At 35.9% G+C, this 23,835-nt stretch overlaps 1 protein-coding gene across 1 annotated transcript in view; it reads right to left on the minus strand.

Annotated features, from left to right (window-relative positions):
* Positions 1 to 16,334, minus strand: part of MS3_00005001 (uncharacterized protein) — a gene marked incomplete at its 3' end in the record, with an annotated part of 23,490 nt that extends 7,156 nt beyond the window's left edge. The window contains exons 1-6 of the mRNA XM_012937912.3: positions 15,620 to 16,334; positions 10,707 to 12,075; positions 8,262 to 8,773; positions 5,403 to 5,517; positions 3,495 to 4,198; positions 1,938 to 2,291 (exon numbers count right to left, since the gene is read on the minus strand). Of these exons, the coding sequence (XP_012793366.2) occupies positions 1,938 to 2,291; positions 3,495 to 4,198; positions 5,403 to 5,517; positions 8,262 to 8,773; positions 10,707 to 12,075; positions 15,620 to 16,270 (3,705 nt within the window). The 5' untranslated portion in view covers positions 16,271 to 16,334. The remainder of the gene's footprint in view (positions 1 to 1,937; positions 2,292 to 3,494; positions 4,199 to 5,402; positions 5,518 to 8,261; positions 8,774 to 10,706; positions 12,076 to 15,619) is intronic.
* Positions 16,335 to 23,835: the final 7,501 nt, after the last annotated feature.

Raw genomic sequence — 23,835 nt, forward strand, 5'->3', positions numbered from 1 at the left:
GTCATAATTTAGATTGTTGGACATACCTTGTCTATTCTTTATAAAAACTTGTGATAAAATGGCCATATTGGGACAATCCGCACAAGATACACATACGCCAACTGAGACTGAAAAATACTCAGTAAAGAATATCAAGAGCAAAATAATTACAAATTAAATAAGAATTCATACTCATTGCACAAACTAGTAGTTATTTGGATTCACTGGGTGCTTGAAGCAGAGGGCATTCGGGTTGAAGTCCCAGTATGAATACCAAAATTGAAATGCAGGTAAATACAAATGACGCGAACTAAAGAGGACAATATCTCCATCCTGAGTGTTACAAATAGTCCCACATTCCATCTATTCTATAAAACATCTTTCTGTTGGTCAATCGTGAAGGTTTTCTATAAGTTCAGCTGCGACAACTGCCTTTTTTCCATAAGTCATATATAAGGTGGACGAATTCTAATGTATTCGCCACTTTTTTTCAGAGTATATATAAAGAGGAAAATATGCTAGTAATCACGGTGTTTCTGTTGGATTTTATCAGTATTTAGCTTTACCATAGATTAAAACGTTTGTTAAAAAGCACTTGAGTACATACAATTACTATTCATAGCTATTCAGTTCACAACAAATTTAAAATAGGAAAGTTAATTTTAATATTTACACAGTTTGAAAATGGGTGGCTTAAGTGTTTGAGCAAACGATGTTACGTAGGGTGATGCCATATTGGTTAAAATATCTAGCCAATAGTTCACAGGGTTCGAACGCAAGTTTGACTGCTTCAGCTTGAGTAGCCGAGTTGTGTGAAGTCAAATCAGAGAAAATAAACCTATACTTGATAAATAGGCAACATTTTTTCATCACCCATCATGTCTTAAAATCAATGATCGGAATTTCAATTTCTTATGATCACATCCTTAGACAACTCTTGATAACGTTGAACGAATCAAAAGGTAGTAATACCGGTTGAAACGTTACTTTAAGTTTAGTTTTGGTAAGGAAAGGAAAAAAGCTTTACACGTATATGGCTGTATAGAACGATGAGGTTTCAAAACCTTAAAAAAGTGCCAAGACCCGTAATATTTAATGAACTAATTAGATTCGAAGCTAACGTACTTACGTTAGCTTCCAAAATTTATCAGAAAAAGATATGACTGGTTAAACCGTATTTTAAATATTTCACAGCTTGCGTAAGGTTCTACAGAATGATTATTTAGAAACCCTAGTGATTACGTAATCGTTGTGTAAGCTGAGTTTGTCACAGGTTGAACTCAGTTAATATAACATTACAAACCAGGGAGAACTGGTAAACTGTTTTATTCTAGTATGGAACTCCTCAACAGTTTCTACCCATAACCTATCAGAAGTTGAGCCCAGTACCTTTAGATCTGTAGGTGAATGCTCACCCATTAGAACAACTCGGTCGATGTTTATTGGCACAATTTCAACGTCAATTAATTTGTGATATGGTGTAATGGTCATACAATGACATTAGTGGTGTTTTATTCCCGATATCTCTGAGCTCCACCAAATCACGACTTCTCACTAAAGCTTCAGAAACCACCTGAATTAAGTCCTCGATCCTATATGGTTTCAATCATACCCTGTCTGTGACAAACGAAACCTACAAATCAAACCAATTTCTATAAAACGCTTCCAACATAAATGATTATTAACCAAGTAAAATCTTTTAAATGGGATGAGACTAATAATAATGATACTACTTGGCAACTAGAAGAGAAGTAGGCAGACCATGGATTGAACATGCAATGTAATCGTTGAAAATCCAGTTTTAATGCACTATGAAATAATAATCTTTAAACAAAGATATCTTTATCACTTTTCTATGATTTCAAAATTTAATGCAGATGATGAGTTAGTTTTTTTTTCTGTAAATTTCATAAGTGAATATTATCAATCAAGCGAAAAATTTCCCAAACACAACTTACTCGAACTTCATTTAAAAATGGATAATATAATCTAGGTGGAAGATGCAGAAATTTCAACTGTGATTTCATTCGATTTGTATAATTTAACCATACATTAGAATTATCCGATAATGATTTCCGAACAACAGAAGCCCCAGTGGCGGTGATCAATGATGAATTCTCTATAAGATGTTGTTTATTCCAACAACAAACGCAGTCATCATCAATATTAATATTAGTGGAATTAAGTTTATGACCGGCTGATAGACCATCATTATCATCAGTGAATAAAAGGCTAGCCCAATGGTATTTTTCTGAGAATTGTGCAGGTGATAGACTACTCCAAGGATTGGATAAAACTTTTTCAAAAGTGAACTAGAATATGTTTTTAGAAAAAACTTGTTTTCAAAATGCCGAAAAATAAGATGAGATTATAGGCTTACATTTCTATATATATATAATCGCAGAATGTATAACTGAAAAATAGTTGATATGATGATTGGATATACTCTGTCCAGAAAATACGCGAATTGAGGTCATAATACATTTCACAAAATTAAGTGTCGATCAATTTTATCACCGGAAATATTCTCTCTATTTGTAATCATACTTTTCTCACCTTTACTAAAAGCTTTCAGGACTCTGTTTCTTCAGCTGTCACATCTTTGAATGTTTGTTATAATCAAATGTATATATACATGATTTTCCTAAATTTAACATTTATCCAAGCAATAAACTATTAGAAAGCACAAGAAACTGTACAGGTCTAGTATTTTCATCAACTCAGTAGACAGACAGTCGTCCTGGATGCTTTATCATTTTCGCGGTATTCACTTCTCTTAATGTGACGTTTTATTGCATTCTCCGCATAAATTACCTTTGACTCTGCAGAAATCTCTAGAGTTTTCTTCATGTTTCCTCAAAAACTATAGTAGTTCAGTTTGTGCATATATTGAAAGTATTATGTACATTAGAAATATAGCACTAAGTCTTTCAAATGAACGAATGAAAAAAAGGAAAACAGTTCATTTTTACTTCGTAAAGTAATAAATTTATATTAAGATAAAATTAATGTAATTAAAATTTACATTAGGAATAACCCTGTTGTTATGCCATGAATTCCAAAGGTTACTGGACATTGAATGAATTAAGTGCTATGGATGTCGATCATTTCTCTTTTTCATAATAAATATACACTACTTATACAGATACTATCACTAAGCGATAATTAATTTAAGCATCATTGCTGTAAGGGTTTAAAATTTCTGATTCTTCATATTACGGAGTATTCAGCAATGGGAAACTACATGTCCTTCATATTCGTTAAACAAGAAAGTGACTATTTGAACTCAGTAATTTAGTGGGTAATATGCTGTCGTTTGAAGCGATGAGAACTAAGTTAAAATCTTAGTATGAATATTAATACTGGGATATAACAGATACATCCAGTTGACAAGTTCCAGATAAAACATATTCAATGTACTGTTAATCTAAACATTGTCTACATCATTAATTGAAATTAAATAACCAACAATCGTTAATGGAATACAAGTGAATAATAATCTCTTTATGACCTACTTGTCTCTCTGAACAAATAGATTGGGAAGACTTTATCAAGTGAATAAGTGAATTCCATGGTGAATTGAAGAAATCTTTATTTTGACAACAGCCAAAATTATGAAGAGTTTTCACGGAATTTAAAACAACAGTAGATGAATTATGTGCATTAAGATGTTGGTAGTTATCACAGTAATAACGTAATAGAACACTTGCTAATTCGTTAGGCATAGGACTAAGTAGATGAGCTGGTCGAATACAATCCAATAAATTGTATTCATTTAATAAATTTACAATTGATACTAAGTCAATTAATTGTGTATATGTTATCATTTTATCAAGATTATGATTGAGAATAAAAGATTCACTTGAAACAGACTTATTGTTAGCATTATTATTCATGGTAGTAGTATTAGTAGTAGTAGTGGTAGAAGTAGAAGTACCATGACATAAATGACAAGATGGTAAACGTAATGCACAATCAATATTTGATGTTGGCGTTTTCATACTGTTTTCTACATTATTCCAACCACTGCATAGTAATAACCAATGATTAAAATAGGAAAGATCATTTTCTTCAGTAACTGTTATTGATGATGATGTATCATTACCGGATAGACTACAGTTTATAACAGATGGATTATCAATAATTGATGTTAAAATTGACTGATATTCAATAGATACATTATCTAATATTTTATCTGGTTGAATATTCGTTTCATTATCTAAATATTGTACATTGAAGAAATGGGATATTCAATAAACAAAAATAATTTATTATTAAGAAATAAAAAATAATCGGATTCACGAGGTGTATTTAATAGATAAATCAAAATCGATATTATGGTTTATATATATAGTTAGTTTAATATACAACATGAGTCGATAAAGTCACTGACGACTGAATTTAACCGTGTTGGTAGTTGCAGACTACCTGGTCGGAGTCAACACGTTTGTTGTAACCAATCAATCAAAGAAGTTGAGTGATATGCTTCAGAATCAATGGTAATAGCGTAGATGCATTCGTTCTTTGTCTTTCCTTATATTTTGAATCAATAAAAATTTTATACTAGTTTCTGTTTCGTCATATTCATAATAGAATAATTGGGATGAATTACAAGCGTCAATAATAAATTGCAAACTAAAGTTTGATGTATCGCAAAAAGGGGTAAAATCATTGCATTCATATGATACGTCTGATGACTGAATGTCTAGAGACCACTGACTTTTTAGTCCCCAGAAACTTGTAACTCTTGAACACCGAATATAAAACAGAAACCAGTAAGTATGGGAGATTTATTTGTAAAGTTGGGTTATTTACAGAAAAAAGTGCATTTATAGTATTATATTTGACCTTGAATTGTTGTAAAACATACTAAATTTGGTAATTGTCTGATTAGGACAATAAAAACCCGAATCCATCATTTCCTAGAATTCTTCTAGGACTTTCTAAAGAACTCTGATTACCAAGGTATTTTCAGTATTTTCCTAGCTTCTGAAAACTTCACTAAAGGAATTACTGAAGGTGAAGAACATTACAGATATTTACTCATTACCTAATGAAATTTTGGTTAAAGGTTACTAAGTTCACCAAAAGAACTTCAAAGACTTGGAAGTTTGTTCTCTACCGAAATGGTATACAGGCGCTGATAAAAAAATTTCAAACTGGAACAAATAACTGGGGATGATTATCAGTGTATGATGAAAAATATTTTTGAATATTATTTCGCGACTAATAATTTTAAGAAAAAAATTCTCCTGATCACAACAAACCTCACTAACTCCCAAAACCCGATTGATCATTAACATTGGTATAGACAACAGTGAAATAGTAAAGACAAGAGCTTCCTAATACCCTACTAACTTACAAGGTGATCAATGACTACATGGAAACATAAAAAATTAATATTTTAGGTAGTTGATACTTACCTCTACTAGGGTATACATTTGAAGATTGAACGCCGGAACATGTATTTTTTTGTTTTAGTTTGAGTTGAAGTTCACCCCAACATAATAGACCAGCTAGGATTTCAGATTCAGGTGCCTAAATAATCATTTTGTGTGCAAAAAAGCATAATTATACATAGTACTAATCAATGATTAGGTTATTTTTATTTAGAAAGAAAGAATAACAAAACACACAGTTCTAGTGAAAAGGCATCATCAATAGATTTTGACCGTGTCTATTGTGAGGAGGATACCCGCCGAAGACGATGGAAGACAGTCATGCATTATTGTAAGTTGATTAAAGCTAGACATGTACACCACTGGATCCCGACTCAGTGATCTAGAGTTTTGGCGCTCGTGCGCGAGATCGAAGGTCCTGGGTTACGGAGTCACAGATGGGTACCACTGAGGGGTTCCATACCAAGAAGAGATAACCGTCCAGTGCTGCTTGGTTTTCAATGTTTGTCTGACTGATTTATGATTTCAATATAATTCGACAACCTCCACAACTCTATACTGAAAACATAATCTCAGTGAGAAAATGTTAAATTAACTTTTATTCTATCGGTAAAAACTCATATTTCAAAGTTGTTACGATAAGAGTCCATTATTAGTCAGTCAAAAAACAACTATTGTATATGGATAGTTTTGGGAGACAAAGAATATAGTAATATTTCAAAGGTAAACAAATTTTACAGAATTAATAAATTTGTTGAAGTCTTCTATGAACTTTTCTGTAAATCGAAAAAAATTCGTCCATATGGATACAGAACATCCCTCTTCTTAAAGTAAGGGTGAGAAAAGATTTTTAGGCGTCCCAACATTGTACCTAGAAAATATTTAAGGTTAGGATTACAGTTAAAATCAAGAGTTTAAGGATAATGTTGATCTGAGTGTTGTGTAGCCATAATCACTGTTATGAATGAAAAAACGTTGATTGATATCATTCAGTAAATGCACCAATCGGAGTCCCGGTTATAATTTCCATATCCTTTAGACAAGCTTCTCCTATCATATTTCAGGTACCCAGTATTATTTTTTATCTCAAACACTCATTAGTTTACATACGTGAATTAACAGATCACGATGCATCTCAATCGAGAAATTACCCTTAATCACTTAATCAAACCATACACAGAGAACCGAGTAGATGGTACATGGTTGATTAATAATAATTAAGGGGTAGTAAATCGCATAACAATAGTTGATAGGTCCGATAGAAGCTCAAAATACCAGGAATAATAACAATCAATTCTACACTAGTTTTTATGACTTACAATATATTACTTATCGTCTTTTAGATACAGTTACAAAGCTGCCTGACTCTATACAGTGGAGTACTGTCTTTGCAGTTCAAGTACTTGGAGGCATCATTTGTTTATTTTATTTGAACACATAGATATTGGTACAAGTAGGCACCAAATACATATGCGCCACACAAATCTCATTTGATATGTGTGAGGGCTGTGATACTGCCCGGGTGCCCAAACTGAAGTAGGTGGTTTTTTTAGAGAGCCATACCCAGAACCTTCGACCTGAAGGTCTGATCCACAAGGCAGTGGAGCAACGTCAGGAAATGCAGTCCCATGGTAGCTGGTGACCAACGATTGGTTAATACGCCATTTGTTTCTTCAGGATACTGGAGCCCATCTGAACCATTGGTTTGGAATCAGGGTTTTCCAACTCCCCTAGGTGGACTGTCCATGCCCACCAACCCAGTTAAAGCGCCGGACATTCGCTTTTCATCCTCTCAATTTCGTAAACAACAACCCCCCACGAGAAGGCAGTAAGTAGTACTTCCCTGGCAGAGGCTATATACGCGTGGCCATGCGAGAGTATTACGAGAGGGAGGGCGGACTCTCCCCACTCCCGGCCGTACAAGGACATTTGGGGGCTCAAGTACTTGACTTCAAACTAGTATGCCACAGGTTTCAAACATCGGCAGCTGATGAGTGCGAATAGCTCTTGGACAAAACGTATGGCTTAAATCCCGGTAAATAAAAAACTGTTTTCATTGGTGGATCAATGAACAGTGACCAATATTATTCATACCTAGACCCTAGTGATAATCAAAGTCTATCGATCAAGTTGTGCAATGTGGCCACCAGTCTAAGTGACTCGATATTGTATTCATTGTGTTTAATTATTAGATGATTGGAGGTCATCTGTAAGGTTCCCTAGACTTAGTTTTCGTACTAGTTGGCACTCGCCAGCAAGACGTCCCTGTAATTTTGAGAAGGCTGACATTCCATGTAGGATTCAACACCATGTCACCCAGTTTAACAGTATGAAACGTTACAATTGAGGTGTTGGAGTTATAAGTATCCTATAAGACTGAGATACTTACATAAATCGGTCACTAATATCATGTTTGTCCAGACCTTAGTACTGATCGCATTTTATCGACCAATTCTAAGTGACTCAATATTTCCAAATTTTACAAGGAGCGTCAGTTACTTCGGTAATGCAGGTACGCCCTGTCGACAAGTGTCATCTATTACAAAACCCAAGTCCAGGATGTCCTCCAAGCTATATCTAATCAACTAACACAAAACTTTTACTTAGTGAACCAGCTACATGAGTTATAATTGGAATCCAGTAGGCGAGAAGTTCCGCTTGACACTTCAATTAGAATCTTTGAGCTGCGCCTTAAAACAACAAACACATTTTTTTTACGAATATCAATTAGAGATGAAATAAATACTAGCTGTTAAGTCACAGATATCTGAGGGCTAATATTTTAACCATTTTGATTACAACAAATGTTTCACGCAATAAAAGAGGATCGGCATTTCATAAAAAAGTTAAAATACGATTCCATGTACAGGTACTAAAACATACTTGAACAAGACTAGAATCGAGCAATTCATAAAGCTGTTGAGGTGATAGCCGCTGTAAAATAGATGGTGAACGAACTAATGAAGTGAAATTTTGCCGTAAACATTGTATAGCATGACGATATACAAAACCAAGAGATGTCCCATTATAAGGAGAAGAAACATGAGAATTATTATCATTCGATTTGAAAATGTATTGATTATCCAAAGGAGATGAAGAATCTTCGTTGGGTTTTGATTGCTGACTAACGGTTGGAGAGCATGAAGTATTATTATTACGTCGTGAAAATTGAGTATTCAAAAATGGTTCCGGCAAAGACGATGATGTAAATGGTGATTTTTCATCGATCCATCTTAGTAAACCAACAGCTAAACTAATTGAACTCATTTTCACAGAAGAAGAAATATCTTGTTGTCTCTTTGTAGTAGTAGACAAACTTTTCCAGTTATTGTTTTCACAGTTTTCAAAACCAATTGATGGTAAACTCAGAGCTTCTGCTAACAAATCTTCACATACTATTTTATAAAAAAGGGAAAATATTTCTCATTCATTGAAAATAAAAGTAGAAACTTACTGCTTCAAGATGGACAAAAATTAAAAAAATATAAGAATAGAGTAATTTAAACCATACCATACGTGACACTATTAGGTTTTTGGAGGTAGTCGACAGAAAACCCTGGACCTAGATTTCGAACTAGTTGGAACTCATTGTCAGCAAGACATACCTACAGTCTTGAGGGGACTGATTTTCTCTATAGGGTTCGAATTTGTATCGCCTATTATCGCAGTCTGAGTTGCTACCATTGAGTTATTCAGTCTACATGTCTTGTAGGACCGAAATAATTAAACCGACTAATCACTGAAAAGTAACTAACTTCACGTTTGTCTAATCCTTTTGGTGGTGATCAAATTCTATCAATCAAGCTAAGATGTGACCACTAGTCTGAGTGAATCTACATCGTCTGCATCATATTTTAGTGTTATGTGGTTGAAGGTAATCAGTAAGAAACCCTGATAGATTTAAATCGACAGAATTTAGTCAGCACTAACGAGTAGACAAACGTGGTATTGGCTAATACTCGGTGATAAATCAATGCATCGTATATTTAACATCTCCAAAGATACATATGTAGGTGAAATTAATGTCGTCGTTGATACAAAAACTAGTGCATTATTTCTATTAAGATTCCCAGTTAATAAAATCTGATCTCTAGAATGATGTGATTGTTTATCTCGAAAAGCTGCTACTGAAAAAATCGATAACTTTACAATTTGTTTTCGAACCGTGGCAATAACTATTGAATTTTGATCTTTGGGTTTTCTAACCGCACTAATTAAAGTGTAATGACTAAGCATTATATAATGAAGTAGAACGAATACTATAGTGAAATTAATCATAGGAACGACAATTAACTGAGATTTAAGAGGCAGATAAACAATAAATACAATCGTGATACTATGATAGACCGTAGCTCATGCACCCAACCTTCAATCATTGATTACTACAATATACAAGTCTCAATATTGCAACTATCCTGATCTATTTATTTATTTGAACATACAAATATTGGTACAAAGGGATACCGAATACATATGCGCCACACAAGTCACTTGATTTATGTGTGGGCTGTGATACTGCCCGGGTGCCCAGACTGAAGCAAGTGATTTTCTTAGGGGACCACGCCCAGAGCCTTTGACCTAAATGTCTGGTCCACAAAGCAGTGTAGCACCGTCAGGAGATGCAGTCAGGGTTTTCCAATCCCCCTAGGTGGATCCTCAATATCCACCAACTCATTGAAAACCAATGGGGATACCGAACAGTTGTTTTGCTCTAACATGAAATTTCTGAGCAGTGCACATCTACGGTCTTTACTATGGATAGGACCCAAGATTTTTAATCTTCGTGACCAACCCATTCTATTTAGATCATACTGATTTGATCATTCAATGGTTTATATTGCCAACTTCGACCAATTACATAATATTGCCTGAACACCATTTATAGCTGTCTATAATACCTGACTTATACCCGATATATGTATTTACCTTAAAAAAAAGGTTCGAATCCTTTCAACAATCGTAAACTATAATAGAATAGTAGCTTATTCTCGACGAAAACTGTCTCTTTAGAATTAGTTTAAAAAAAACTCCGAAACTGATATCTAATGTTTATTAAAAAGAAGAAAATCTCTATATCATCAGTAGTAATAGTATGGAGGAGTGCTAGCTTAGAGTGTGGTCAACTTTCAACCAGCAGGTAACATGTTCGAACTCATCCTAACCTATTTTATTTAAACCCTTATCTCACATATATATAAAGTATGACTAAAATCTTGATACCTAAATATTTATTAAGTGAGTTACACATCATGTCGATCGCAACAACAGTATTAACATTATTGTCATTATTACTATTACTATTAATAGTAGTAGTAGCAGTATGATTACCTTCTGAAAGTTTATGAAATTCTAAAATCGCTCCAACCGGATAAAGTTGAATTAGATGTGTTAGACAAAATGGACATCTTAGACAAAATTGTTTCACATTAAATTCAGAGGTATTCATTAAAAACTGAATTGATGTGAAAAATGATCCTGAATCAGATGCTGTACAATGACTTGAAGAATATGCATGTGTACATTTGGATGCTGGTATTGTTGTTGATGTTGACGATGAGTGATCCTCTTCAACAGATGACTTACAACACATATAATTGTCATTATAATTATTATTATTATTAGTAGTAGTAGTAGTTTTATTCAACTGACTATGTTCAGTGTGCCAATTAAAATGTAATTTATTTAATAATGTCTGTTGATTAAAAACTAATAATAAATTTGATATTTCATTTAAATTAAGATAATCACAGTAGAAAAAGTGTAAAATCACAGTAGCAAAATGTCCTGGTATTATTTTACCATCTAAAATTATTTTATGTGTAGAATTTTGAGTATTACTCGTAGTGGTAATAGTAGTATTAGTAGCGACAGTGAGAGTGTTGGATTTACAACGCTTTAGTAAAATACGACGTAGAAATTGTGAACGACAAGCTAATATGCCTGCATGACATGGCAATGTAATCGATTTTAAATTGAGTATAGGTGGACATGTGAAGATTAATTCACAGTCGTTAGAGAGTAAGCATTTATGTTGATGTGAATATTTTAGAAAATTATATAATTTCGATAAATTACTACTAGTATTACATGTATTTTTTGTTTTATCATTAATTTCTGGTTGGTACAATAGATCCGGTTTAGAAAGTAATTGTTGTGGATCATTTCCCGCGTATAATTGACATAGAAAATTGGTTAGAAACATTTTAGATGAATTCGATACATCATGAGTGTTAATTTTTAAATTATTAGGATCGAGAATACTAACACTAGGTAATTTTATCGGATCATGATGATGTTGTTGTTGATGAGTTTCAGTATTCATTTTATATGAAGTATCTTGTAGTTTTAAACGTGAACTGGATAATAAATCAGGACATTTTTCAGACTGAAAATCGGATGACTGATCAACAAGTCTGTCGGATGTAGGTAGTGAATTAATTGAAGCTTTATTAGTCAGAACAGTAGTACTGGTATTAGTGATGGTACTGGTAGAAGTGATACTCATTATATTAGTATGATCAGTTGTCGACTTGTTTGGAAATCTATGAAATTTCCCACGATTCAATGAAGTAAGCAATTCATCGAAATTCCTTAACCGTGAGGCTAGTAAATACGAATGAGCCTCATGAGTAGAGCCATTGCGAATAAAGTACGTATTAGAACACCAACCATGTTGAGCTAAAGACCAGAGATCATCCTGAAAGTGGGATAATTAAGAAAGAAAAACAGAAATAAACGAACTTAATTTTAAAATATACTATATTGAAAATCAACTAGAAATGTCAAATAATAAATGGAACTTATTAAAATATTTATAGATTGGTTATGTTGATAATATTAGCTATTGCTAATAATCTTATGGTCTTATTATTAAGAATCAAATGCCTAGATTATGTAGTAGAAAAGAAATAAACATATGGAGCACTATTATGACGGGACGAGCATTAGAAAAGTTGAACTTTTGGGACAGTCCTATATGAAATTAATGTTTCTATATTTTCTCTCTCTAATTATTAAATATTTAAACAATTGTACTTTTGTATTCCCCTTCTTGTACGCATTCTCGTGATGCATAAACTATTGCTAAATGCCGTAAATTTCCTAAGTTACTGTTAAATTTATTACAGATCTATTATTCTGTTCTCTCCCACTGATAGCATAGTTATGCCGTTATTGTAATTTCTAAATTCTGTTGATCAAACGAGATACAAAACAACTCAAACAAAGAAAACAACATTATAAGCGAAGATGAATAGTGGCTAGCAGTGGAATCTAGGACGCGCGTTTCGTCCTACTCGGGACTCGTCAGCTGGATGTACCTGTATCTCAGAGTTGATGTTCGCCCCGGGACTCGAACCAGTACTGTTCGCTTCAAACGCCATCGCGTTATCCAACTGAGCTACAAATCTTCACCATGATGGTGACTTTCTGGTTAAAGAACTGACTACGTTGTTTACAAAGGTTTGGGAGCTAGAGAGTGTTCGAACATCATGGAATGAGTCGATAGTTGTCCCTATCTTTAAAAAAGATTCATGTAGTTCCTGTAACAACTATCGGGGGACAAGTCTACTTCCGATTGCCTCCAAGCTATTGGCTTCCGTCATACTTCGTAGGTTGTTCAAAACCAGAGAAAGATTGACTCGCGAGGAGCAGGATGGTTTTTGTTCTGGTCGAGGATATAGTGATCATATCTTCACCCTCCACCAAATTTCAGAACACCGTCATACTTATCACAGGCCAACAATCGTAGTGTTTCTCGACATCAGGGTTGCCTTCGATTCGTTGGACAGGACTATTCTCTGGGATGGTCTATTGAAGAAGGGTGTGCCTGAGAAGTTCATTAACACCGTAAAGGCCCTATATACAAACACCTCAGGCAGAGTGAGGGCAAACAACCACCTCTCTCCATTGTTCCATTCAAGCAGTGGGGTTAGACAGGGTTGCCCAATCTCACCATTCCTCTTCAACTTTGCCATCAATGACATTCTGGAAACAGCTCTGATAGATGTAAGTAATGGCGGTGTGGATCTGTTACCTGGAGAAAGACTTCTCGACCTTGACTATGCGGATGATATTGTCTTACTGTGCGATAATGCCCAAGTCATTCAATCCATAATTAATTAGTTGGCAATCAGTGTCCGTAGGTATAGTATGTGCTTCGTACCTTCTAAGTGCAAAGTACTTCTACAAGACTCGCAGGACTGTAATCCTGTACCCGCCCTGGATGGTGAACAAATAGAAGTAGTCGAGAAGTTCGTGTATCTAGATAGCGGCATAAGTGCTAGTGGTGGCGTGAGTGGTGAGATCAATGCACGTATAGTGAAAGTCAGAGTGGCTTATGCCAATCTGGGCCATCTTTGGCGTCTTCGTGACGTTAGTCTGGCTGCAAAAGGTCGGATCTACAACAAGTCGGTGAGAGCAATTTCGCTCTACGCTTGTGAAACCTGGTCTCTCCGAGTTGAGGATGTTAGATGACTCTCTGTGCTTGATCGTCGTTATCTCTGGAGGATTGCTGACATCCAGTGGCAACATCATGCTAGTAATACAGAGGTTCGGCATCGTGTGTTCGGGCGCAGAGACGATAATCCAGTTGTTGTCACCATCTTGAAACGTCGACTTCGGTGGCTTGTACATGTTTAATGAATGTTATTCCAGAGAATTCCACGTCGTGCATTATTTGCCGACGCTGGGACTGGTTGGAAAAAGCGGAGAGGTGGTCAGTGTATGACATGGTGTCGTGGTATGAAAGAAGGCTGCAAAGGGCTGGCTTGTGTTGGTCCTTCACGACTCCCTGGTTGGGGTCCGAGAGATGTTGCAACACAGTGGCTAGAGACGTCATCAGATATGGCTCAGGATAGAAGCCAGTGGCGATCCTGCTGTAACCTTCTTTTACTTTCTTCACAAAAAGTGACTGCAACTTCATTAACTGAAAGGATTCTTTCTGGTTGTACCTTTCTGTTTCCCCCATTATTATTATTTCACTACCATACACTAATTTGTGGTCGTTATTGTTCTTTCTTTCCTTCTTTTTACACGCACCTTACATCCTTTATCTCTTCCCATTCTCATTATTATTGTGTGGCGCATATGTATCTGGTGCCCCCTTGTACCAATATTTATGTGTTCAAATAAATAGATAGAATAGAGGTTATGGAAATAAAGTACAATACAACATCCTATACGATAGATCGATACATGTTAAAACACGTCATAAGCAGTTATTACAATTAAAAGAACTGCTTAAGAATATACAGTTATATATAGGGTTGTTTCGAATACTTTTAGCCAAATAAAGCAGTGGAATAGTTTAATTCATATCAAAATATCGATTCGTGCTAAATAAAAAGATTTAATTTAAGCATTTGTCAGTCATGACACTGAACAGGAGTTGTAATAAAGTTTCACCAATTTAATATAAACTGGCCATATAAAAATATACTTTTCTCACAGAACGATTTTTTCTTATCCAGTTTATATAAAAACAAAAATGTCCGACCATTCTCAGATATAAGGCCTTTTCTGATTATACAGACGTAAAGTAATTTTCCTCCCCCGTAAGTTTGATAATAACCAACCATAAATAACGTAGGACCTGGTATATATGTGTATCACTTTATACTATATCAGCACAGTGAGGTGAAATTATCGCAACAAATGTCAGCGTAGTAGAAGTAGTAACTATCAGTCGTGGCAAAAAAGATCACACGTAGATATGATTCGGGAGAAAGAATAATTTCGAGAAATAAAAGGGCGAAAAATAATTTTAAAACTCAATATCTAATGGAAGGCAAAGAGTGAAAGCATCTGCACCACTGAGACAGATCCCGACCTATATCATCCAAAGTTACCAACCACTGGCTACGATAATCGCGTAGATCCCAGCCAGATAGCCCGCAGCTAAAAACGCGGTTTAGTCCAACAGCCAGGTACCTCATGAACTGATTCTATATATGGGTCTGGTCTCTCCCAACTTTCTACCACGCAAGCCGCACACCACCCAACATCATATGTCGAGGTAGGTAGTGATCGAGCCTACGTAATACACATCCCAACTACTTTAGTTGATGAAGATTCATTACCTTACCAACCACTCTACCATTATTACCAAGTGTCCGGAGTCTAGTTTTAGCATTCCTCACCCATGAACACCAGTAATGACAACTCGACAATTTAACCTACTCAATAAAAGTAAAGCAGAACTATTACACGAGACAAATAGGTTATACGACAAAAACACTTACCTTAAGAGTAGGAGCTCTCAATCGAGTTTTAATTGCTTCTTTCCATAAAAGTTGGAGCTCATATACTGCTTCGTATTCCAAGTAAAGACAACATAAATCATTACATGACCAAGAAGATATAAGGTTTCGGAATTGCTCAATTGCACAATCAGTCAATATTAAAGGATCTGTAAATATACAGTCTTTTTTAATTGTATCAATGTCAACGGACTTTTCAACACTACCAATACATTGTGTTTGACCGTTGTAGAGTTGTTCTTGATTAAAATCAGAATGTGGGATCGAAACTCTGATGGAAATATTTGAATCTGTAGGTATAAATGCTTCAGAATTAACACCACATAACTGATAACTACTGTCTACATTAGAAGCACGTGTATCAAAGTTTATTTGATGATGTGCTAAAGAGTTTTTACATGTACAACTGTATGTACTAATCACAGTTGGGCTTGTTACGATAGAAGTCGATAATTCATCAATTGACAGTGGATTAGTTTTCGTTTGTAAAGCGCTAGGTAACACATAGCTAGATGGACAATTTTTAGGACAGTGGCAAAATCCACTCAATTCCTTTCGATTACTTCTGTTACCAGAAGTTCCAAGACTTGTGCATCCCCAAGACTTGTTCAGACTCGAAAAGCTTGATCCCATTTATGAACAGATATGATAGACAGACCCGAAGCATTCCATTTGAATGTCTACGGGGATTAGATCTAACGTTAAAACGAAAACAATATACCAAATTTTTACAAAATCGAGCGAAAACGTATCTCTTGAAAAGGCTAAGGTACATCAATGAAGCATATAAGAGTGATGAAATAGCGTGAAATAAAGTGATGAAACTGGAAGTGCATACTATAGAGACGAAAATGTACATTAGGTTGGTAGTTACTTCTATACTTTCAAAGTATATTGAGTGCTATACATATACCTTGAAATAAAACTGGATCTATAGAGTACCATCAAATATGAATAGTTTCAATAATATACAGTAGAAACACCTATGGAATTCTGATAAAAAAAATTAATGGATAATACTGTGATTAGCGTGAAGGTATCCACGTAAATTTTCTCATAGACATTGGATTAGGGAATATCAGTATCAGTGAATTTAAAAGCTTGTAATAGATTTAGAGAAAAATTCACCATTTACTCTAAAACAGTAACTGTAATCCTTGGCTTAAGTTTTAATCCTTTTAATAGAAATCCACAGAATACTAACGTAGTAGCTTTCGTCACGATTACCTACTAGCAACTTCTTTAAGGAAACTAAATCACTTGGCAATCGTCAAACTGACTAATCATAGCCTAGAAAAAGTACACTGTCAACAAATTTAACATATAGTGATAGGATTATTAAGAAATATTACTGCACATATTGGATCCTGAAAAAATAACTAAATTGACATTACTGCAAAGATCATATTTCTTAAAAGATATATTTGAACGGTACACATGTCAACAACACAGTTGCATTCAATAAATAAATGTTTCATCCAAATTTCAGTTCCAAAAACCACTAAGACCCTAGTATGCATAAGTACACAAATTACCTTGTTTATTCTCTTAACTACATATACGCATGCTATTAAACTAGTGACGTCAAAACAGCTCTACCGTATGGAGCTACAACCATCACCAAAAATGTACATGTATTTATAAATAATTGTGTACGGAAGATACTTCGGATTCGATGGCCGAATATAACACCAACAACAATCTACTGTGGCAGAGAACAAGCCAGCTTCCATCTGAACACAAAATTAGGAAAAGACACCTGAAATGGATAGGACAAACATTGCGGAAATCATCAAACTCCATCACAAAGCCAGTCCTACCTTGCAATCTTTAAGCCAAAGGAAAAAGAAGCACGCTAAAAAACACATTGAGCCAGAAATTGGAGGCAGATATCAAAAGAATGAGTCACACTTAGCAACAGCTGGAAAGGAGAGCCCAGGAAAAAATGGGTTGGAGAATTCGGGTCGGCGGCCTATGCTTCTCCACGACAGGTAAAAGGAGTAAAAGAAGGTTGGTACGTAAATGTTAAACCACTGAATCAGGCAAGAAATTCATTAAAATAACAGGTTCGTAAGTGGCTACACTTCGGAAAACAACCATCCCAGTCACTTAAGTCCATTTTTGGTCTTATACTACAAGTTCGTTAAATAAACAATTAGAGTTCAATTATTTAATCAACTCACATATATAAGATAATTGGTGTGATGAACTCTTAGTTGACTATCTTCATGTGATAATGAACTAGGTTTCAAGAAATTTATGATAGTGAATTTCGATGAAGCTCTAGAGCATGTAGGTTGGTGGCAGGTCATTTTTATTAGAAATCACCCGTACTTAAGTCTTAACGAGTGACTGTCTTATGAAATCGACACACTAACCAAGCACATATCGCTTACAATCTAAACTGTTTGTTGGCTTAACTATTTACATTTTCAAGTAATGAGGCGAATAAAGTTCTCAATGATCGTCTGATAGTAACGATTCTAGTTGTGAGAAACTCTAACTTATCCCTTATGGATCAAAAAACCCGTTCTGAAAAAATTATCCCGTTCAACCCACATACAACACGTAAACAAATCTATTTCCACATGATTCATTCAGTACCACTGTTGCTCGGTTTGATATAATCTCAACATGAGGAACATGTTGACGGACTGTAGTAGATATTAATAGTACTATAACTTTTTACGATATATATGGAATATGGTGGCATTCGAAAGTGACACGAAATGATGGGAATATCAAAGAGCTTCATAATGACCTGGATGAAATAATGGAATAATTCATTTGCCAAACGTCAAACAACCCCTATGATCCGTCACGATGTAGATTGTTGACCAAGACGGGGACAAATACATACTGGTAGATGTTTTATCACTCATTGAGATAAACCACAGTAACCCATGGGTTATCAATTGAGGTGAATAATATTAAGCGATTTATATGTGAAAACACGACGCTGTCAAGGGGTAAAGTACTGCAAACAAGCCGCTAGCACTTGCAAAAGTGGAGGTGGCCAACTACTGGAAAAATTTTAAAGGACGGTGCGTAAAAGGTACCAAGAATTTTAAATCTTGTAGTTGGATGAAATCGAATTTCCCTATCACGATTGAGAGCCTGGAGTGGTTCGATCATTACATTCAAATAACTTGATAGTTAGTTCCACATGACCTACTTTCTCTTGCTTTTTAGAAATAAAGTTAGCAAGCCCGAAACCAGTAATGTGGTAGGGAACTAAAATTGAGGAGTAGGCTGACAATGAATAGAGTTCGCCATCCGTACACAAAGAACCAACCCCATCTGTAGACAATCGACGTATATTATCTGGAACCCCTACCTTCAGAACTTAAACGACAATTTCCTTTATGTAGTGAAGGAACAGCTAAAACAAGCTGTAACACAACACAAAAGTATAGTATAAAAATATCTATTAGAGATTTTAAGGACCAAGAAGTCTTGCACTGACCTTTTAGAGATTTTACTAGTTTTGTGTCTGTCATTAGGTACTTTTGAGTAGCGAAAAATTCCAAAACTTTCAACATGAATTCATTTCTAAAGGCTTATTAGCGGTCTGAGTATGGTAATATGGAAACTCAGTGTCACTTAACCACCTAACTTCCTGTGCTGATGGTTTGGAACGATATCTGAGACTTTAATGACTATCAAAGCAACTGTTGATAAAACAGGTTGTGATTTGCCTATAACCAAAGAGAATAGTGACCCAGGAATAATCGGATTTAAAATGGTAAACAAGTTCACAACCAGGTCGCCAAAATGCATATCCAAAGTGTTCAGATCTTGTTGATTTCAGGCCAATATTTTATAAGGTAGACACTAACTTTATAAAGGTCTAATTATGTAAGTTTGGGAACAGAAACTGTGACCGAATATTAAGGTCTCAAAAACTACCAAAATTAGCCAACCAACATTAATTTCTACAGAGGTTATTTTTATGTTTATGATATGGTTCACTTAAATAAGGAGAAACAAGAGATTTCAAAGACATCAGGAGACCTGTCTATTGAATAGTAACGCAAGTCGCAACTATAGCGCCAACAGTAACACCCAAACTTTAGACAACAGTGGTAAGGATAGAATCCAATATCAAATATCCTTGTGACAAGCCAATGTAAACCAATACTCACACTAAGAAGATCTTCTGGGTTACTATCGATCTTAAACTCGGATGACTAAGGATTGAGCATAGAGTTAGCGACCCCTTCCGGTGAGAAGGACCTTGTTAAAAAAACACTAAACAAAATATCATTCTAACCGTGGAAATTCAAAATTCTTCATAAGAAACAGTCACGGCGCATCTTCGTGAAGGTCTGAACTATTCTGAAGTTACGAGGCTGATGCTTATTCTGACAATCAAAGTGACAATTTATACATTTCGGTTTCAATTTAGAAGAGACAAGAGGTCAGGCAGCATTTGTTAGTGGTCTCTCAGCCGATCCAACTGTCCTTTGAAAGTGTCGATAGATGTAGTTTCAATTACGTGTTTAGTTAATGATTCGACAATAAAGTCGATAGTTAGCAGGTAAGTTATTTGTTCTGGGCTTGTCAACTTTTTGGAGTTTCCTCGTAAATTCTTTGTCTTGGAAGATGAGATATGAGTACCTGAAGTTTCTGAATAATGTAGAAGACTAAGAGAACCGTTTAAATGCTGAAGAAATCAGAAGTTACATTTTGACAGTACTAGTGATAAGTAAAACCATTGCGTAGAAAATAAGCAGGAAATAAGTGCTTCTGGATAAGTGCTGCACTAACCCGGTCGTAATAAGGAAGTACCTCATACACAAAAGGGATTGGTCTGACACCATACACTGGAGCACAAAGAACGCTTATCTGGTAGGAATCTGACGACTCTAGGGTTACCGAAATATCGTTCAAAACAAAAAGGAAGAGACAGTAGTGAATGTCATCCAGTGCTACGTGTCCACAAATGACATCAGTCAAGTTGATAAGGACCAAATTTTTGGGAGAATCCAGTCAACCACAGAAGACTGTTCAAGAAAACACCTGATCATTCCAAGTTTGGACCTAAACCCAGATCTTATACGGAGACATTATGGAGTGACATAGGCGAGAATGATTGGAGATGGGAGAATCTATGCACTTTCAACAACATGTTTGTAAGTTGCACCATTTTACCACAAAATACATACAATGAGCTATGTGAGACCACACTAAAAAGAACACGATCGACCGTATCTGCGTCACTTAAAAGTTCAGATCTATAGAAGACATCAGAACAAAGAAAGGAGCTCTAGTCGTGACCGAGATGAAGAAATATTGAACCGATGGAAAAAAACACCACGAAAGTATGTTATAGCCATTCTTTAAAACGCTAATAAACTCAGGGAATAAGATGATGATCGAGCCACCTAGACTTGTGACCACATTGCAACTGGGTCGATAAGATTCGATCTGCACTAAAACTGACCTGACATACATGACACTGATCAACAAACAGTTATCAATCAATTGTAAAATACTCAATGGAATCATACTTATATTTTAGAGCATGTTCAAAGCCTAATAAGGTTGTCTGAAAGAAGCGTAAATGACCATAGGGAACAATTGAAAAGGCATTAGAGAAGCAATGACTCCAACAAACCAAGAACTTCTGAACCGTTAGAAGCATCAGAATAAACTGTTGATCGATTTTGGTTTTTTGAGCAGGATTCAAAAGAGTAAGAACAAGAAGAAGGAAAATAACGACAGTCGAACAAGAGCAGAGAAAGCAAAGGCACAGGACAAATACGCAGAAGCAAACGAGAGGGTGAAGAGGAGCATAAAAGATGATAAGCGGAAACCTGTCAGAGCTAGCAATCCAAGCATATAAGGCTACATGAGATAGAGCCACGAGAAAACCTTAAGATACAGCGGAGAATCCAAAAGGGAAACTGTTTTACCATAGCCACCAGTGTAGGGAGCAATTTCCTACAGGTTTAATTCTGAGCTATTTTCTAGACCGTCGAATACAGAGTCTTGGTTTGGCCAAAGTCAGAACAAGCAAACTATTTGGCTAGATAAACTTTATCTGTTCCGAACAGTAGCCAGAGAATAGGAAAAATGAGTCAACAAGCAAATGTTGTTTTACAATGAACATCAAACTGTGATTGGTTAATAAACAGATACAGTAGTACAAGGTCAAAGGGAGTTAATGTGGTGGTGGGCGTTTCCCTTTATTATTGGTGGGTTCGTCTATTGATCACATTTTACACTCCCCCGAAACGCGCACCACGTCCATTGTCCAGGGTCGTCGTCGCCTTCAGACAACCGGCTTCTTCTAGCAGGCATAGGCTTCGCACATCTCTGACGATTTCTTCTTTTGAAGTTCTCAACTTTGCCGTGCGGACTCGTCCGTCCGGGCCATAGCTTACTTGCTCGACAATAGCCTTAAGCCATAGACCTCTATTCATTTCGACGTTACTAACGAGGACTAAGTCACCCGGTTGTAAGTTCTTGTGTACGTCCAACCATTTGTCTCTTGTTTGGAGAGTTGGTAAATATTCTTTTATCCATCTGTTATTCCGGAATGCGCTGGTTAGTCTTTGAGCTTCCTTCCATCTTTTGTTGTATAATAACGTCCTATCCACCGAAGCATCGTCGAATGATAATTTTTTATGAATCAACAGCAACTTGCTCGGAGTAAGAGCTTCTAGGGTACCAGGGTCATCTGTCATCTTAACCAGAGGTCTGACATTCAGTATCCGTTCAGCCTCAGTTAAGAAGGTTTGCAGAGTTTCATCGGTCAACACGTTTTAGAATAAAAGCACTCTTAAAATTCTTCTAATTGATCTTATGATGCGTCCCCACACACCACCTCGATGACCTGCCCTAGGTGGGTTAAAACGCCACTCACATTCTAGTTCTTTAAGGTGGTTTTGTATTTTATTAGTATTCCAGAAACGTATAATCTGTCTCAAACTGGCATCTGCACCTCGGAAGTTTGTGCCGTTATCACTAAAAATACGCTTTGGACATCCTATTCTGGGTATAGTAACAAGTTTCAGAGGAGCAACCCTAGACTTAGCTAGCAGGAATGAACAATGGATCTGACCAGAAACACTTTCATAACGAATATACGCAACGACACCATACTCAAGCTCGGAGGCGTCGGCAAAACAATGAATTTGCGAAGATGATGGTTCAAACCCCGGTTTCAAACACCTTAGTATTCATAAGTGGTCTAACCTTTTTATATGTCTACACCGATTATTCCACTTTACTTGACAACCTATGGGTAACTCGGCATCACAGTCTAGTTTCTGACGACAAGTATCTTGTAAGATCACTTAAGCCGGTAATATTATTGGGGCTACAAACCCAATTGGATCAAAGATAGATGTTACATACGATAAAACATTCCTTCCGGTTGGGTTTCCGTGAAATTCATGAACTTTGAAACATGATTCGTCTGTTCGGACGTTCCACTCTACTCCCAGAGTTCGTTTACTTGGTCTCATTGGACTCGCAGACAATAATGTTTCCTTCAGCACGGTCTTCTTCTGGAATGAACTCCAGTACTTCAACGCTATTACTAGTCCATTTGGTCAAGTTAAATCCTCCCAAACTTAGGAGTCTTTTAAAGTGCAAATATGTCCGTTTGGCTTCTTCTATAGTATCCACACTTATCAATAAATCATCCACATAAAACTGTTCTTCAGCTGCTTGCGTAACAGCCCTGGGAAATTTATCTTGATTATCAGAAATCGTTTTTTGTAAAGCAAAGGTGGCGCAACATGGCGATGAAAGTTCCCCGAACAGATGAACTTTCATTCTATAGATCTCGGGTTCCTTTTCTAAGTCTCCACCTGGCCACCACAAATATCTAAGAACATTACGATCATGCGGCGGAACTATTACTTGATGGAACATGGCTTCCATATCCGCCGTAAGACCAACTAGTCGTTGCCGGAACCTGGTGAAAACGTCTACTAGGTTATTGACTAAATCAGGCCCAGAATGAAGGTTCTTATTTAAAGACGTTCCAGCATACTGAGCTGCACAATCGAACACTATTCTTAGCTTGTTAGGTTTCTTGGGGTGGAAGACTGGATGATGAGGAAGATACCAAATTCGCCCATCAGAGTGGTTATCGTTTACCTTTTCATCGTAATCTCGTTCTACATACCGAGTCATGGAGTCTACATAGTCTTGGAACAACTTCGTATCCCGAATAAGTCGAC

The sequence above is a fragment of the Schistosoma haematobium genome, chromosome 1, assembly GCF_000699445.3.
Source record: "Schistosoma haematobium chromosome 1, whole genome shotgun sequence".
In the NCBI taxonomy this organism is placed as follows: Eukaryota; Metazoa; Platyhelminthes; class Trematoda; order Strigeidida; family Schistosomatidae; genus Schistosoma; species Schistosoma haematobium.